Source organism: Balaenoptera physalus (genome assembly GCF_965194825.1).
Source record: "Balaenoptera physalus genome assembly, chromosome: 5".
In the NCBI taxonomy this organism is placed as follows: Eukaryota; Metazoa; Chordata; class Mammalia; order Artiodactyla; family Balaenopteridae; genus Balaenoptera; species Balaenoptera physalus.
Genome location: NC_138884.1, coordinates 102,433,192 through 102,452,104, shown reverse-complemented (window position 1 = coordinate 102,452,104; position 18,913 = coordinate 102,433,192). Strand labels below are relative to the sequence as shown.

The 18,913-nt window shown below is 38.5% G+C and overlaps 1 protein-coding gene across 4 annotated transcripts in view; it reads right to left on the bottom strand.

Annotated features, from left to right (window-relative positions):
• The window catches only part of KCNIP4 (potassium voltage-gated channel interacting protein 4), a 1,174,076-nt gene that overhangs the window by 514,382 nt on the left and 640,781 nt on the right, over positions 1-18,913 (bottom strand). Inside the window, exon 2 of one of the 4 annotated variants that reach the window (XM_082462663.1) lies at positions 10,383-11,046. The exons of 2 other annotated variants lie outside the window; for them this stretch is intronic. In XM_082462663.1, coding sequence (XP_082318789.1) covers positions 10,383-10,482 — 100 coding nt within the window. In that variant the 5' untranslated portion in view covers positions 10,483-11,046. Of the gene's footprint in view, positions 1-10,382; positions 14,141-18,913 lie in introns of those variants that run through there. One more of the 4 variants, XM_082462666.1, reaches the window with a different exon arrangement.

The window sequence follows — 18,913 nt, the reverse complement described above, 5'->3', positions numbered from 1 at the left end:
ATAGATGATGTTTACCCATGCCTCATTTCCTCAGTCTTTGCCCTACCTGGCTTTTACACTATATGTACAATAAATGGCCACATTTATAGAGCACCATAATAGAGCCAGGGACTGTCCATTCTTCTCTTTTAGTCTTCACGAAAATGATCAATTTACATATGATGAAACTGAGGCTCAAAGAGATCCAGTAAGTTGCCCAAGGTCAACTAGTAAGTGAAGGAGGTCAGACTCAAATCCACATCTGTTGATGTGAAAGTCCCTGCTCTCTCCACTCAGCCATGCTGCTGGTCAGCCCCTGGGACCTTCCTGCAGGTTCAAGCACAACTGGTTCCTGAGTCAACTCTGTGGGGAACTGGACTTCACTCCCCCTACAGCCAGCCACACCTGGAGATGTCATGCTGCCAGATGGTCTCTGCCTTATTATGCCAGTTGCAAAGCCTGGGTAGCCATGGAGATTCACAGAGAGACATGGGGACCCCTAATGGGAAGTTTGTATCCAGCTTCCTGTCTTAGAGGATGGACCTTTATTTCTGTATCCCCAGCCATGGACTTCATATGCCAGAAAATGCAAGATTTTCTAAGCTCACAGTAGGGGCAGATCTTGGTTAGGTCAGGCCTGAATCTTATATAATTTGGAAGATAAGAGTCTGTAAAAAAAAGAGGGAAAAATCACATATACAAAATTTGGTGTGGAAGTTAATATTTATTTACAATGGGAATGGGAAGGGGCCCACATACTTAAGGAAACCTATAGCTTAACCTTCATTTACGTCAAGGTAATTCTGTCTCTGACCATGACCTAGCCCTACCTGAGAGGCAGGTACATGGTAGCTGAGAACCTGTGTTCTCCAGTGGACAGCATGGATTTTAATCCCAGCTAGACCACCTCTAAGTATATGATCCAAGTGTTGAAACTTCCACAGCATATACTTTCTCATTTCTTTAATCTTCAAGTATATAACTGGTTCATAAAAACTGTTGTCAACATGAATAATGCACAGATAGTGCTGGCCATGGTGCCTGGCATAGACCACAAATCTCTCATTCAGGTGTTACTGGTATTATTAGCATCTGATGCCATCTTCTTGCTCACCAGCTCTGGGACCTCCCTACTCGAGGCCCCACTCCTATATTCATTTGATGCCTGCCTGAATGCCTAAGCACCAAGCATTTGGTGTGTCTTCACCATTGTGGATCACGTTTTGGCATACCTCACCAGTTTTTTTCAGGAGACTTATTTCTGCCTGTGTACCAGAAACCTCCCCCTCCCCCCATCTCCCTGAGCCAAAACACCAGAAAATAGCAATATAATGAAAAAATGTTCATAATACAATCTTAAGAGCCAGAATTCCTGTAATTATGGCTAATAAGATTATTCTTACATGGTTTTGTAAAATTAGATACTATAAAATGTAAAATTATTAGCTTCCCACCTAGAATGTAATTTATCACTCTATCATAGATTGTGTACTTATTATGGTATCTAATGCTACCAGTTAGTTTTGTCATTTCTAACAAGTCAATTAACCTTCCTGGGCCTCAATTTACTCATAAAATGAGGGGGTTGGACTACAATGTCTGTAATTCTTGCTAGTTCCAAAAAAATGTTATTAGTACAAATACCTGGGATATTATTCTCATCTCAATATGGAATGTGTCCAGTTTGAATATTTATCTTTGAAGCTAATATGTGGGAGAGGAGGAGTTACTCAAAGGATAACAACATGGCTTTCCTTTTTGTGAAATCTGCCTCTTCGCCTCCACTATCTTAATACTCTCACTACGGCAGGCGCTCAAGGAATATTATTTGATTTTGTTTTTAAAATACCTTCTCTAGCAGGTATTCTCTTACTGAGACAATTTACATTGTTCTTATAGATGCAATTAAGAGTAGGGTTTGTATCCTAGGATCTTGAAGCAGCCTGGTAAGGAGAAATGAAGACAAGACCTGTTTTCCAACTTCACAGGGCTGGTAAAAGGGCAGATCGAGCTCAACAAAGAGAAAGTAATATTTAGTCCACAGCATATGCTAAAGATCGGTCATGGGAAGTAGAGGAAGTTCTTCCAGATAAAAGAAGTCTGACAAAAGGTAATGAGTCAATGTCCTGGCAGTTGCCTGGGGCAGGGCAAAGAGGTGCCTGCCTACCCTTTGCTGACATTGGGGCAGGCAGATATGGTGTGAAAAATATCAGGGCCCAGAAAATAAGCTGGAATAGGGGACTCATAGGCTAGGTGCTTCCTAGCCTAATCTTTCAGTGACTTCCCAGTACACAAACAACAAAACCCAAAGTCCTCGTGACGGCCATGTATGGTGTGCCCTTGCCCGTCCCTCCACTGTTACCACCAACCTTCCAGCTCACTCTGCTCCACTTCCACCAGCAAATCTGTGTTCCTTGGACACGAGAAATACACTTGTAAACAAAGGCCCTTGTACTTGGTCATCCCTTTGCTTGGAATCCTCTTGTTCCAGACTCTACGATGTCACATGCACTCATTTCTTTCAGTTATTGGCAGTAAAATGAATTCTTCAGAAAGGGCTTTTCTGACCACTCTATTATAACATGCCTGTTTCTGTCCCCTTATTATATTTTGTGCTTGTTTCTATTAAATATCAGATTATATATTCCTTTGTTTCTTTATCTTTTTGTCTTGTTTCCCCAACAGTATATAAGTTCCACAAGGACTTGCACTGTGCTCATTACTGTGCCTAGAACTATGTGTGAAGCATAGTAGAGACACACGTATTTAGTGAATGAATGAATGAATGATACTATAACTACTCTGTCTTCCATACATTTTTGTAGCATTTATAGTTTGTATCTCAAAATTTAGCAGATCAGCTTGCAAGAACAAAGATTTTGTCTCTTTCCTTAAGGCTGCATCTCCAGTGTCTAGAACAGTGGCTGATACTTGGGAGGTGCTCAATAAATCTGAAATGTTGTTTACTGTGAAAATAAAAAGTTCCTGTACTGTAGTTTCAAGAAAGGAAATGAATGATCATTTTTCAATTATGTTAACAAGTAGCACCAGAACCAGTTTCAAACCCAACTCAACTGATCAATGACAACTTCCCATTAATAATAACCACTCTTTGGAAAGCTTAAAACTCTAAATAACATTAGCAGTGTTTTTCTCTGAACAACTGTATCCTACAAGTGCGGCTCTCACTTGCTTAGCAAGCAATGAATTCAGCTTCTGGTTTTAGATATTGAGTGGTGGTTTCCTGTTTTTGGAAAGAAAGATGATGTGCGTGGCCATAATGGCAAAACACACAAATCATTTATAATATTCTAGAGCTGGCTCTAAGCACACACAAATAGTAACATTTCAATCTGTACAACAAACAGGAGAGGGAGGTGCTATGATTATTCTTATTTACGATATAAAGACACTGAGGCACAGAAGGTTGGGGTGCTTATCCAAAGTCATACAACTAATACATATTAGAGACAGGATTTAATTATTGTTAATTCCAATTATTTTGGCTTCAGAGTGTGTTCTTAGTGTCTATACTCTATGGCCTCCCTGTAACCATACTATTGGTATATTTTTAGCAGTAAGATTCATCTTGATGATGTTCAATGCTTTTCAAATAATTGCCCCCAACAACCTGGACAGTGGGGGTAAATTTCACCAATTTCATGGGTGCGAGATGGTGCAAGCAATAAACAAGGTGCTTCTTGTTTTTAATAATCAGAGTGGTGAACAATTAGGATAAGTACACATGTGACTTGTAAATGTATCTACTGGTTATTAAGCCTGTGCCTTCCAGAAATTCATCCATTGGGGTCACTGAATGACTGTCAGGGGGTAATGACTCTCTACCACTAACTTATTCAGACAAGTCATCAAGGTGGAAAACACCTCAATTTATGACCAAGTCCCTCTGCCTAAGGATTCTTTGTGGTGGCACCTATCTCTAATGATAAGCTAAGGCACAAAACCACTTCCCATCACCCACATCTTAGAATCCTTGAACTTTAGAGCGATTGGTCCACTAGCAGAATTAAGGAGAGCTATAATTTGGATAAATATTTGGTGCAATTTAGATTATGTTTGAAGTTTATTGTCTGAGTATAATCCGTTAGATTTTTTCTCTGCAGAGACAAGCCTGTCAAAATCAAGTCATTCAGTAAGTCATTTATTCTCTCTGGGACTCAGTTTCTTCATCTATGAAATGACTGATTTGGAATTGGTAATTTCTAAGTATTTTCCATTTTATGAAGCCTTAATAAATCAGAGCTTCAATTATGTGATTTATAAATGTATCTTTCCTTTTTTCCTCTTCCTCATTTTCTTTTTGTTCATTATCATAGTGTGTTTTTACATAGAATGCCTCTACATAGAAGTAGAAATAAAACAAAAACTAGAAGCCATATTTTTAAAAAGTAACAATTTTTAGGGATAGTCTGTATTAAGGTTTATATTAAATGCGGCTTTTATTTATCTGTGTAAAATTTATCCCATTTCTGAATATTTATTTTCTGTAGTATAGTGAATGTCATTTGGATCAGTACCACCGTGAAGGTATTGGAACTATTCCAGGTTCCTTCACTTATTACCCTGTGACTTCGAGCAAATGATTAATCTCTCTGAATCTCCATTTTCATCCATCCGCAAAACAGAAATAACACCTACAATCTCACCTGGTGGATAATTCCAGGGCATAGTATATGTAACACTCCTCTTACTTTGTTTGCCCAGTAGTGAATTCTCAGCTAAGTTAAGCTTTCCTTCCTCCCTTGAACTCTGTTCCCCATAGCTAGAACTGTCTTCCTTCATGCTTTATACCTGCTGATAAAGGCTGGAGTATGTGTTTTCTGTTGATGACCATCCTTATCAAGACTAAAACCCTTGTTTTATACTAGAAATCAACACTGGATGCACTTGATCCAAAATCCAGTGTGGGTCATCCTATTCCTTTATCCATGCTCCAATCAGTCCTCCTCATAAATCTTAGACCCTTTTATAAATAACCCCCTTCCCGGACTCAGGGTCTCATCTTTACACCGTAACATAATATATAGAGTTTTCTCCTTCACCAGCCCTTCTCTGTCCCACCTATTTCCAGCAGTCCCACCTGTCACCCACAGACAAACCAGATAGAAACTGGGCTCAGTCTGAGACGGAACACATATATCGACTTTCTTCTCAATTTTTACCCCAGAGCCCAACTGAATACTGTCTTTGATTAGACTGAAATTTAATGAAGATTCATTTATGTTATAAGATTTTATGTATAATTTATAAGATAGGGGCTTTATAATATTCTCTATGCTATGCTTCGAATACTGCAGTCAGTATGTCAGTATGAACATTTTTGCTTATTAAACAATGTTAGTGATTGAGAGTGTTCACACAGAGAATGTATTCAAGAAAGCCTTGTAGAAAGAGTTAATGGATACTTGACTTAACACTTTCTCCCCTTCACCAAATTATTTGCCATTGCCATCATGCTGTAATGTCTAGGAAATTAACAAATAGGATATAGAACCTGATGGCCTGAGTTTGAATTCCAGCTTTATGACTTATTGGTTGAGTAACCTTGAGCCAAGTTACTTAGCCTCTATAGCTCTAAATTTTCTCATCATTAAACTGAGAACAATACTACCTACCTCAGAGGACCAGGGTGAAGATTAAATAAGATATTAGTATACTAATATTAATACTAATTCTATACTATCCTAGAGAACATTTTAATACACAGTTTAATATCATACTGGTGTCTAAAACTTGCCTTGCATATTGGTAACCCTCAATAAAGCAAGATATTAATATTATTTATCATTATTTCATTTTATGGATAAAAAATATGGATTACAGAGGTCAAGTAATAGCCCCAAATCATATGACTATTAAGAGGTGAAACAGTGATTAGAATCCAAGCAAAATAATTCTGGATCCTCTGAATATAATCTCTGACCACACTAAATCCTCTTCTTCCAATAGCCCCTTTGTCGACATTAATGTTTTTGAAATATTAACTATAAAAGACACCAAAGAAGATCAAACTGTATGAGTATTCCCTTTATACCACCCTGAGACTGTGTAAAAAATAATTTAAGTTTTCTAATATCTCTATAAACTCTTTTATCTTTCTTAAACATTTCACTTTAGAAAGACTTTCCAGATAGTTGAAATACACATAGCTTTGGCATCCCATTGCATCTGGAGAAGCAGAATTCTAGGAGAATTTTAAAAGAGTCTGCTTTGTAAATTTCAATTAAGCGATCCGAGATAGAAAACATAACCCCCTCCCAGCTCGTCTCCAGCCCCTTGGTCCTCATTAAACATCATGGAATGGTCACACAGTCAGTACAGTTTTCCAATTGGCCCAATTTATTGACAGACCCAACACACCCACAATTCTGTCAACAGCACAGGAGAATTAAGAACCAGGGTTCTGAAAATCCATCTTTGAGTATATGGCTAATGCCTTGCTTAGACCTCTTGGGGAAGCTGTATTAGAGCAACACAGATATCTGCTAAATAAAGTGAGCTCAATAAATACAAAAGAAATTCTAATGTGTATTCTACAAAGGGATTAGATTATCAGTTAATTTCTTTTGCCTTTTTATCAAAGAGGATTACCAATAAAAGATTTTTTTTCAAGTCACGTGTGTTATTGCATTTTTGTAAAATTTTGCCTTTTATCAAGGTTAGTAGTAGGGAGAAGAATGGTTCTTTCTCAATTCAGTAACTACTTCAGCATGATTTAATACATATTTGGATGAAAAGTAGATATTTTCACAGCCCAGTGTTGCATATAGAGATAATGAAATAGCTTTGCCATTAAAATTTTGATTCAATTTCTCCCTGGAATGTGTCAACAGAAAACCACTTTCATTTTTATAGCTGGAAAAGAGGTAATTTACTCTTGTGAGGTTTTAGGAGTGTTCCAAACCAGCATAACCCTGGAGCTTCCTGAACTCCTCACTAAGTAGAGAGAATCTGCGCATTCAAAATTCTGGCATTGTGCATTATCCTCAAAACTTTGCTCAAGTTAAAAATATTATTTGCATGCATACTGACCTGGTATTAATATTTCTTTTCTTAAAAAGAAATATTGAACTTTGAATTGCAAAAAAGAAAAAGAAAGAAAAGAACTGAACTACGAAACATTAATAAATTATACCATGATGTATTTATCTGTTGTTGAAATCCCATGTAAGTTTTGAGAAACTCTATCACATGGATGCCTAAAATAGCAGCCCCAAATGTCAAATTCTAGAGCTACAGGAAAGGACGTTTCTCTATTCTCCTGAAATACAATGAAAATCTCCTGAGGTATGATGAATTATCCCACTATGGAAGAGAAGGAAAGATCAGCCTAGTAACAGCACTGCATATCAATCCCAAAGTAGGCCATTGATACCCATTTCATAAAAAAGGATATATGTTATATAAATGATCAAATTTTAATTACCTGATAGACTCATAGAACTTTTTAAATGGAAACTTCCATGAAGGTTATCAAGTCCAGTTTTCTCATTTTAAACAACGAAAGAGGTAACGTAGCTTACCCAAGGTTAGAAAGCAAGAGAGTGGCAAAGGAGGGGTAAGAGTCTGTACTCTTACTACTGTCTTATTTTCTCATATTAAAGACTGTTACCTGCTAAATGAAACTTTTTTTTTGTTTATAAATACATGCCATGGATCTATGTGTAGCATTATGTGTTTATGTGTATCATGCATAGACTGGAAGAGAAGGACCCAGGAGATCCAGGACCCACTCCATAGTCTTCTGCAAAGAATGGAAGCTCAAAGTACTCAAAGATAAGCAAATACAAATACTTCAGATTTTAATGTTACCAATTTATTTTGAAGTACATTTTTTCTATACATACTTAAAGCAAGATAATAACTATATTATGCAAACATAGTATTATACATGCCCTTGGGGACATAATGCATGTTGCATATATAATAATACAAAAAAACTACATTCTGAATGGTGACTACACTATAAAACAGTTATAAGTTTAGATGAAAAGGTTTAATTGTTTAGGGGAAAAAAAACCCTCAAAATCATCCTCATAGGGCTTTAACCTAGGTTCAAATTTTTCTACTTAATACTCAAATTTCTTTACTAGGTCACCTGAGCAGACAGAAATAAGGAAGGTGAAAGAAATCATTATCCTCAACTTAGATATGTAAATGATGGGGGAGGAAGAGAACTCTTATTTGAAAATAAATCTGAATGAAATGAGCACCTGTGTTTGTTTTGAAGAAAGCTTCAGAAAAATCTATGAAGATGCTATTTTGATATTAAATGTTGTTTATACTTTTTATTCATTAAAACTAAGTTGTAACTTTAAAGTGTGCGCATTCTGATCTATATATTCAAACTATATTCAATGAATTAGAGCTTATCAGTCTGTTTATTTGTTTTATATCTCCAGTAAACAAAGTGTGTGGCCAACTTAAATATTGTTTTGAAGGTTTTCTGACTCTAGCATTGACTTTGGCGATAAGTCTTATACAAACCTCAAAATGGAAAGCACTATTGCTCCCTTTCTCTATCAACTTTTACATATTGAGTATAATTCCTCCTTAACGTGGTCATTAACATTTTACCATTTCAAAATACTTTCTAAAACCTGGAATTCAGATATGGGTTTATATTGAAGTTTATGAGAAAGCACATTCTCTCCATAGTATTAGTACAATGTTGGCCTGGAAAACACTGATACTGTAAAATATAAAATACAAGATAGAAACTGTTCATGCAAATTAGTATATTTTGAAATATAATAAAGAATAGGAAAAAATAGTTTCATAAAGGTTAGCAGTCCTTAGAGGAAGGAAACACATGCTATCATTTGGGAGAGTAAATGTTCATGCTCCTAAAACAAAACCAACACTAGAGGAGGTTTCATCACAAAATGCACAGTAAAATGTCAAAAGAGTTTAAAGAATGACCACAAATCATCCATGAACTCGGGTAAAAAAAAAAAAAAAGTCCCTCAACACAGCTAGAAATACCAACACTACTCCAAGGAACTGTCAGTCTCAGAGAGAATAAAAACCAGGGCATTAAAATGGGAGGTCCCAATCACATTTGCCAGGAAAATAACACACACTAAAGGGCAGAGAAGCCAAACCAAGTTATTGCTTTATCACAACAATGCAAAAGATAAAGTCAATTTTAAAGAGCAATCACTACTTCCAGAATTTAGAATTTTATCCTCTTTTTAGAACTACAAATATTGCCATCAGAAAGGGCTTGCAAAAAGCATTCTGCAAACTTACTTCAAAATTACTTCAACAAACCCTGCTTTCCACCCTATCCCCCCACACAACCAATTACAAATGTAGGTTTCTATAACCTACATCTGAGTGACACACTTACTGTAATTTGACGTTGGCTATCTGTAAATGCAGCCTTATTTATGTCACATGTGGCAGTCATTCTCCAGTGGACTGAATTAGTTGTGAATGTAAACACATTTATAACATATTTGCATTTTTACTCAAGTTTAAAATTTGAAACAAGAATATCAAAGCATAACTACGTCAAACGTCACCTAGGGATGCTTTTAAAATTGCTCTGACAACTTTACAGAAACAATTACTGGCCATATGCAAAAATACTCTCAAATGTGTTCTGCACAGTAAGAAAATAATAATCTGAATTTACTCAGATTCTCAAAGAAACATCAAATTCAGAAAAAGATACAGGCAAGTACACACCTTATTTTTTAAAGAAAGAGATGATTGTTAAGGAGAATAGGGGAATGAGCATCTGATGAATGTAAACAGCAACACTTGAAAAACAATTGGCTCTTTGGAATCTATGTTAAGATCTGTCATATGAACTGGGGACTCTGCCCCTTAGAATCTCCGTTGGGATGTGAAATAAGTAATGTTATAAATACTTCTTGAGACAACCTTATAAAAAGCTTATCATTCTTAGGCTCCAATCTTAAACCACAAGAAATTATAATCAATGTATAACCATTTCCATTTGATGAATGCATTTACATAGCAATAAACAAGTGGACCTCACAATATATCCAAATAAAATTTGCTGATACAATAAAAGGGGATATTAGATAAAATAATATAACATCAATATGGACTAAATACTCTCAATATAAGCAGACATACCAATTATAAACATTTTACCTCAGTTTAGGTTCTAACATTTTGATTCAAAGTGTTTCTCATACTTTTAACATTCTTTTGCTCTGAAAACATTACTGAAACTTACAAAAAGTTTATTTTATTAATCTTTCCTACCCTGAAAAACCCACCTCTCTTTATGTCCACCCCAGAGTAACATTTCTCTGATCTCATTTCAGGTGCCTCTTATACTCGCTTAAGAAATTTTTATTGCAAAACAGAGAATTTTTAGAAGTCACTAAAAAGCACTCCCTTACCTTCTAAACCTGCTTCAATCAGCCCAAACTGTTCCAATAATTTAACAAAAAGCACAATGACGATCAGAACTGCTATCATTTCAAGCCCTTCCAAGTTCATGGTCAGCTAGGTCATGGTCCGACCACAGCTACTGAGAAGTGCTCCTCTGCCTGGCTTTCTTTGTAAAGCCATTAAACTACATTAAGAAGGCTACTGCCAGAGGAGAAGGGGAGGAGGAGAGCTAGAGAGAGAGGGAGAGAGGGAGAGAGGGAGGGAGAGAGGGAGGGAGAGAGGGAAGGAGGGGGAGAGAGAGAGAGACAGGGAGAGGAGACGACGAGATGGAGAGAGGGCGTGAATGAGAGAAAATGCATTCATCCTGTCTACTGTAGCAGACGCTAGAAGTGGCAGTCGGATAGAGTCGGGCCTGTCGAATTATCAGCTTCCTCTTTATCACTCTTACACAAAGAGACAGCCACGCATGAAGTAACGCGCAGATCACCCGAAGACCCGGGAGATCACCAGGAAGGTCCGGAGAAAACAGGACGCACGGCAGTGATGGTTCCGCGGCCCCGGGACCAGCGCGCCCGGCGCCGCTGTGGCTTTGTTGGGTTGGTCAGTTGCCTTGGAAACGGAAACTAACCAGAGTCTGGACTCCCGCTGCAGACAGGGACCAGAGCACCGCATCTTGCAACAAGAAGAAAAACCGGAAAATGCTGAGAGGCGAAGTGATAGCTTGGATTCAGCTGCTTCAGAAACCCTGTTTACTAGTCAGGAAAAGCAAAGTGTGTATTTTATCCCAACCAGCTGAGCGCAGAGAGAAATGCGGCTTAAGGGACTTGTTCAATATTGACTTTCTTTTTTCAATGAGTTGCCTTATCCTGGGGGCTCTGTGTGAGTCATTGTGAACTAATACTCTGGTTTGAGTAGTAACTATCACATCGTTTCAAAGCATGATTACGATAAATTAGTAAGTATTCTTAATGTTTGTAAATCTTAGAGTTGAGCAGTTACCTTATGCATTAGCTCATTGCCATTCAATACACCAAAACATGTACCTATTTTCTTTTTTCATTGTGTACCTTCTATGCTTGTTTGTATGTTTTTAATTGATTGGAGTAAATTTGGAGCAAGAGAAAGTTTCAGAAGAAAAAAAAATCAATCAGAAACAAAACTTGTTTAGAGTTTCTGTCTTTAACTTGCACAACCATTTCATGTTTGTGTTTCCTCCATTACTGTACTGATCAAATAGATCAGGCCCACATTCAAATACAGAATTTAAACAAAAAAACAAAAAAAACCCCAAGAGTTAGAAAGCATCTCAGAAACCCAATTCAAGTCTCCTATTTTAGAGATGAGAAAACTGAGGAGCAAGGAAGAGGAAGAAACATCAGGCAGAGGCAGGGCAGGGTAGTATGCAGGCATCCTTAACTTCTGGTCAACTTTTGAAGCAATACAGAGTAAGGGTTTGGAGGATGGACTCCAGAGTCTGACTGCCTGGACTCAGGTCTGACCTCTTATTAGCTGTGTGACCTTGGGTAAGTTACTTAACATCTCCATTCCTTAATGTCCTCATCTGTAAAAGGGGGCATGGCAGTAGCACTTAGCTCACTGGACTGTTGAGGGGATTAATGAGTAATAGTGTTAGAACAGAGTACATGCTCAATCACTACTGGCTCTTGTTTTTATCACAAGTCTCTCCATGCTCTATGCATACCACGTAGAGTTGCCAGGGTAATTACTTTGAGATGCAACCCTCATCTTTTCATTCCCTTAATCAGAAACCTTCCATGGCCTACTGAATAAAGTCTGCCTACTGAATAAAGTCTAAGATCCTTGGAACAGCATCTTGGTCGCTACATGATCTGGTCCTAGCTTGAGGACTGCACCTCATTGGCCCTACTTCTGTTCATTCACTCTACCTGACAGCTCAGCTTCCTTCCTCCAGACTCATTCTGAGCTTCTCCATCTCTGGGCTTTGTTCAAAAATACTGCATGTATTTGGAAAATCCTTTCCACACTAACTCTGCCTGTCGGGCTCCTAAAACTCTTCCATGAAACTTCTCCAAGCAGAATTGGAAGAAATCTCTCCTTTTTTGTGTTTTTATAGTACTTGTTTTTCTCTTACAGTACTTTATATTATAGCCAATTGGGTGGACATCTTCACAACTTAAGGGTAAGTTTCTAGAGGGCATAAGTCACATCTTCCTTCCCTTTAAGTTCCCCACATGCTTCCATGGAGGGCGTATAGACGTGCGGTATAGATACTTGTTGGATAACAATAGTCACCATTAATTATGTAATTACCACATACCAGATGCTTTACTTACTTTGTTTTTCCCTCTTAGTTACTCTGAAAATAAATATAATTAGATGAGATTTACAGAGAAACACTATACCTCATAGAATTTAAATAACAGGCTCAAGGCCATGCTGCTGTTGAGTGATGGGACCAAGATTCAAACTCTGATTTGTTCAACTCAAAGTCCATTATTTCTTCCCATTATTCCACACAGCTTTAAATGAAATAAAAATCTAAGCATTGGCACAAGTACTTAGCCCAGGAATGAAGGTTACACCCCAAATGACCCTCCCAAACTGTTTCATGACATTCTAATTAATCCATTAACCCCCATAACCTTGCAACATGACAAGTTTCCAAACTAGTAGTTAACTGAATTCATGGCTCTTCCTTCCTGCTCATTCACAGGATTATTATTACTTACTTAAACACACATAACCTGTGGTCCCCAGATGGGATTTTTCTATGTTTTTCTACCCCCGGGGAACTCAGTAGAGCCCTTCAATTTGCCCCATAAATAAAATTCAATGACTGAGTTTTTTATGTTCACATTTAAAACTGGTGTCTTGGGGCTTCCCTGGTGGCGCAGTGGTTGAGAATCTGCCTGCCAATGCAGGGGACACGGGTTCGAGCCCTGGTCTGGGAGGATCCCACATGCCGTGGAGCAACTAGGCCCGTGAGCCACAACTACTGAGCCTGCGCATCTGGAGCCTGTGCTCCGCAACAAGAGAGGCCGTGACAGTGAGAGGCCCTCGCACCGCGATGAAGAGTGGCCCCCACTTGCCGCAACTAAAGAAAGCCCTCACACAGAAACGAAGACCCAACACAGCCAAAAATAAATAAATAAAAATTAAAAAAACAAAAAACAAAAAAACCTGATGTCTTGGCAATAAAAGCAAAAATAAACAAGTGGGACTACATCGATTTAAAATGCTTCTGCATAGTATAAAGAATCAACAAAATAAAAAGGCAACCTAGAGAATGGGAGAAAATATTTGCAAACCATATGTCTAATAAGGGATTAATATCCAAAATATATAAGGAACTCATACAACTCAATAGCAGAAAAAGGCAAACAACTTGATTAAAAAATGTGCAAAATCCTGAATAGACACTCTTCCAAAAAAGACATACCAATGGCCAGCAGGTTGAGAAAAGGTGCTAACATCATTAATCACTAGGGAAATGCAAATCAAAACCTCAATGAGATACCACTTCACACCTGTTAGGATAGCTGTTATCAAAAAGATAAAAGATAAGTATTAGCAAGGATAAGGAGAAAGGGTAATTTTATGCACTGCAAATTAGTACTACCATTGGGAAAACACTATGAAGGTTCTTCAAAAAATTAAAAATAGAATTACCACATAATTCAGAAATCCCCCTTCTGAGTATATATTCGAAGGAAATGAAACCAGTACTTTGAAAAGATTCCTGCACGTTCATTATTCACAATAACCAAAATATGGAAACAAGTATCTGTCGTCACACACACACACTCACACACACACACACACACACACACACACACACACACACAGAGGACTATTATTCTGCCTTGGAAAAGAAGGTAATCCTGCCATTTGTGACAACACAGATGAAATGGATGAACCTGGAGGACATTATGCTAAGTGAAATAAACCAGACACAAAAAGACAAGTACTGCATGATCTCACTTATTATGTGCGATCTAAAAAATTTGAATTCATAGAAGCTGAGAGTAGAATGGTGGTAACCAGGGGTGGGGAGGTGGGGCAGGTGGGCAGATGTTGGTCAAAGGGTACAAAGTTGTAGTTATGTAGGATGAATAAATTCTAGACATTTAATGTATAGCATGATGACTACAGTTAACAATACCATATTATATACTTGAAATTTGCTAAGAGAGCAGATTTCTGGTGTTGTCATCACAAAAAAAAAAAAGGTAACTACGTAAGGAGATAAATATGTTAATTAGCTTGACTGTAGTAATCATTTCACTATGTATATGTATATCAAAGTATCACATTGTATACCTTAAATATACATCATTTTTATTAAAATAAAATAAAATTGATGCTCGTGGACTGAGAACTGTGTGTAGGCAGTTTGCTGGTGAAAAGTCCCCGAATAAGGATCTTTCCACCCAGTCTGGATGTTACAGTTGTGGGTTCCTTTGGAACTGAATTGTTCTTCCCAGTGCCTGTGGGGTTTCCTTTCAGACTGTTTACTTCATAAGCTCAGACCTTTGCCCTTGCCATTCCCTCTACTGGAATGCATATTCCCAGATTGTTCCATGAATAAGCGGCTTTATTTAGGTCTTGGCTCTAAAGCCCCATCACAGAGAGGCCCTCGCTAGCTGCACTATGTGGGAGAGCACACCAGCCCTCAGACCTTGGAGTCACTACTCTCTGAACAAGTGTTATTTCCCTCCAAAGCACTGTCACCACTTGATATGTATATCTGTCTACTTATTTATATAATATCTCTTCCTACTAGAATATAACCTCCTACCTATGCAAGCAGAGATTTTTATCCATCTTGTTCACTGGGATATCCCTGAACTTAGAATAGTGCCTGGCACACAAGAGGCAGTGACTAGCTTTTGAATGAATAATGTAACCGATACATTCGCCTTCCCTAAAAGCCACCTGCTCTCTCACTGATTCCAAGGCCCCACTCTCTGTTATCTAGAGTGCCAAGTCTGCCTGGGGATTCTTGTGAGATTTCTGCACACTCTCTTAGGCTGCTACAACAGCACGGTGCTGCTGGTACCTCTCCTTAAGGTGAGCCATGCACCTGCACACCAAAACGTCTTGGCCATGTTCTTTTCCCAGTGTTTAATGTGAGTAATATCTGTGATTCCTGACAACATGACCAAGGAAAGCAATACAAGGAAGGCATCAGAGAAGGTGTCCCTGTCCAAAATACGTGAACACCATTGTTATGGAGGGTGAGAAGACCCTGGCATGGCATCCACTCCCATCCTTTGACTGCAGCTGGAAGAACACTGCAGTCTAAATAGGTAAAGTGACTTTGTCAATAACTCTTAGCTTCGATTCATAGCTTGGACTCAAATTAAAGCATTAATCCAATGTTTTTTCTTCCTATAGAGCCTGGCCTTCCCTTTTATAAGAGAAATGCTAGAGTAATCAATAGAAAGAAGAGACCTGGGCACAGACTCCAGACCTTTGACCTCATTCAAGTGACTTCAACTCTCTAAACCTCAGTTTGCTGGTCTTCAAAATGGGGCCAATATACCTCCCTTGGGGGTTTTGTTAGATTAGGTGCGATAATATTTGTAAGTGATAATTAGGCTCATGGAGCACATAACTTGCCAAAACAGGGCTAAGCACCGTGACTGTCCCACCCTCACAACCACTCTGAAGAAGATAAAGATTTTCATCCTCATCAAACAGATGAAGAAGTGGAGGCTTGGGTGGAGTTGGTACATTGCCCTATGTCCCAAAGCATCAGAGGCCAGTCAAGCTGATAGCTATACACTGACAGTGGCCAGATATACCCTAAGCGCTTGATACATGCCTTCCTTCACTAACTCCACCAGGATAAATAACCAACACTTTATGGTGACTTTTTAAAAGATGGCTTACCCTTTCTGCGTTGATGTGATTTTAGACCCAGGAAAGTTCTGCGCCCCTGCCCTGGGGGTGGTTGGAGGCGGAGGGGTAAGCATGAGGTAGTGGTGAAAGAAAGGGGATGCTGTTAGGATTGTTTACCAAAAGCTTTACATGACATACTCTCAAGAAGCTAATGAGGAGGGTTAGAGGCAGAGTCGGGTATCTGTTTAAAAGAAACATCAACAAAGCAACTTTGGGGAGTTGCTCAGGCTCTGCTCCCACTACAAGGTTTCCTTGGCCTGTCCCCAGAAAAATGAACACTTAATTGGAGACACTCTTGCACTTCAGAGCCTATCCCTAAAGTACTGTTTTTTCAAAATCACCAGTTACTGGAAGGAATGAACCCATTTCTGCTTCATTTTCAGCAACATGGCTTTTGCAAGGAAAACAAAGTTTCCTTCCAAGATGAGAGATGAGGCTGCCCTTTGATGAACTGAGGCAGGGAACAAAGGGATTCTAGTTATTTGTATCTGTGTCTTTTGATTCCAAGTTGGGGATGATATTAAACGGGGTGGGGTGGAAGAGCTTTCTCCATACCCTAGTCTTAGAGTCTCAATTAGTTAGCCTGGTCAAAAACCAAACTCCATTCCATGTATTTCTGATTCTTCATTTATTCACTTGTTAGATTTATGGTCCAGGTACTATACAAGGCGGTATGAGAAATAAAAACCCTATCTTCAGTCTTTGCAAAGCTTAAAATCTATTAAAACAAAATTTAGATGATAGTGCCTAATATTTTTAGGATAATCACTATTTGACAGATTAGTGAACCAAGCACTTTATATGAATTCTTCCACTGCATCCTCACATAAACCCTAGGAGGTAGGTGCCATTATCTCCACTGTGCAGGAGAAATTGAGGAGCAGGGGGCTTAGTAGATTACATCAGGAAATATCCAAGCCAGGATTTAAACCTAGGTGTGACTCCAGAGATCATGATCAGATAGCGTTTTAGATAAACAGCAGCATCTGGTGAAAGCCTTTAAGGAAGTATGGAAAGTACCACGAGAGTGGGACGTCCCACTTAGACTTGAGTGGGAGGGAGGAGAATGGAGCCAAGATCAAGTTCACTGCATCTGGCTTGTACCATACAAATATTAAGTGGCTTTTTTTTTTTCATAGCCAAGGGCAGTCTTCATTACAAGACCGGTGGAGAATAACACTAGTCTTACCAGAGAATTCAACCAGAGCCTGGAAAATACTCAAAGCCAGCTAAATCACTTGCCCTGACACCCCCATGAAGTTCCTGGCATCCTTTTCAGGCCTTTTCCCATTGTGACACACAAAATGAGCATCAGTTGCCTGCCTCTTCTAACTCCTTCCTCTCCTTTGGCAGTTACTCAAACCAAGAGATTCTTGGCTAAATCCTATGATTGAGTGAATAGGGAGGATAAATGAACTGAAATAAAATTAAGCAGCAAGGCATCAAATGAGAAATGTACCAATATTAATGTGAAGAAATAATGACCCACATTTATGGAAGTGGCAGGATAATGCAGAAGTTAGGAGCATGCTTGGGTTCAAATCCGCGTTCTGCTACATCAGAGCTTCCTGACTTTGAGCAAAGTTGCTGAGATGATTCATGTAAAGCACTTAGAACAGACTGTCACATTGTAAATGCTCAATGAATGGTAAGTGTTATTGTAATTACTTATTGAGCCCATTGCTATACATCAAGTGCTGTTCTAATTGCTTTATACAAATTATCTCAATAAACCCAAATAGCTGAATTAGTTAAATACTATTATTATTCCCAGACACCATGTGGATAAGAAGGAGTCGGGTATCTTTGGGACTTCTCTCGGGGTCCAGTAGCTAAGACTTCGCCTTCCAATGCAGGGGGTGCTGGTTCGATCCCTGGGCCAGAAGCTGAGATCCCATATGCCTCGCGGCCAAATAACCAAAACATAAAACAGAAGCAATATTGTAACAAATTCAGTAAAGGCTTTTAAAATGGTCCACATCAAAAAAAAAATCTTAAAAAAAAAAAGGAGTAGGGTATCTTCAATTGAGTTGGGATTCTAAAGAAAACACATGGCTCATACCCGCCCATCAGGTTTACCATCATCTTCATCACAAGTGATATGAGGATAATCTATTCATTTATAATGACTTGACTTTTAAATTGTTCTTCTTAAGAAAAATGGAAATCTAGATATCCCTGTTGCAAAGGAAAAAGATGTAAATAGCATTGAAGTAACTTTCCTGGGCCCTGGTTTTTGAGAACATCTTAATCACTTTCCATTCTGGAACACTCCACAGAATGAACAGGTACAGTGAGGTGTTAAGAGTGGCATCAGACTACAGACTCAGGTTCAACTGGATTTTCAGAGTCCTGCTATCTGCTAAGGAAATTCATTTTCAATGGCATATTCCCTTGTCCCTTCAGTCTCATCAGCCCCACCTAGGCATCACACATTCCATGACTAGACAATATCCTGGATGGTAAGGGACCAACACTGCACCAGACTTCACCAGGCAACCTTGTCCTCAGGATAAACAGCAAAGGCAGTCTGCTCAGTGGGTGAAGGTAGTTAAACAGAGGAAAAATAGGCATGACTCAGACAAACTTTGAAGCTGTATGTTAGTGCATCTTTACAGGATTGAAGATAAATTGAGAGAACAGAGAACTATTA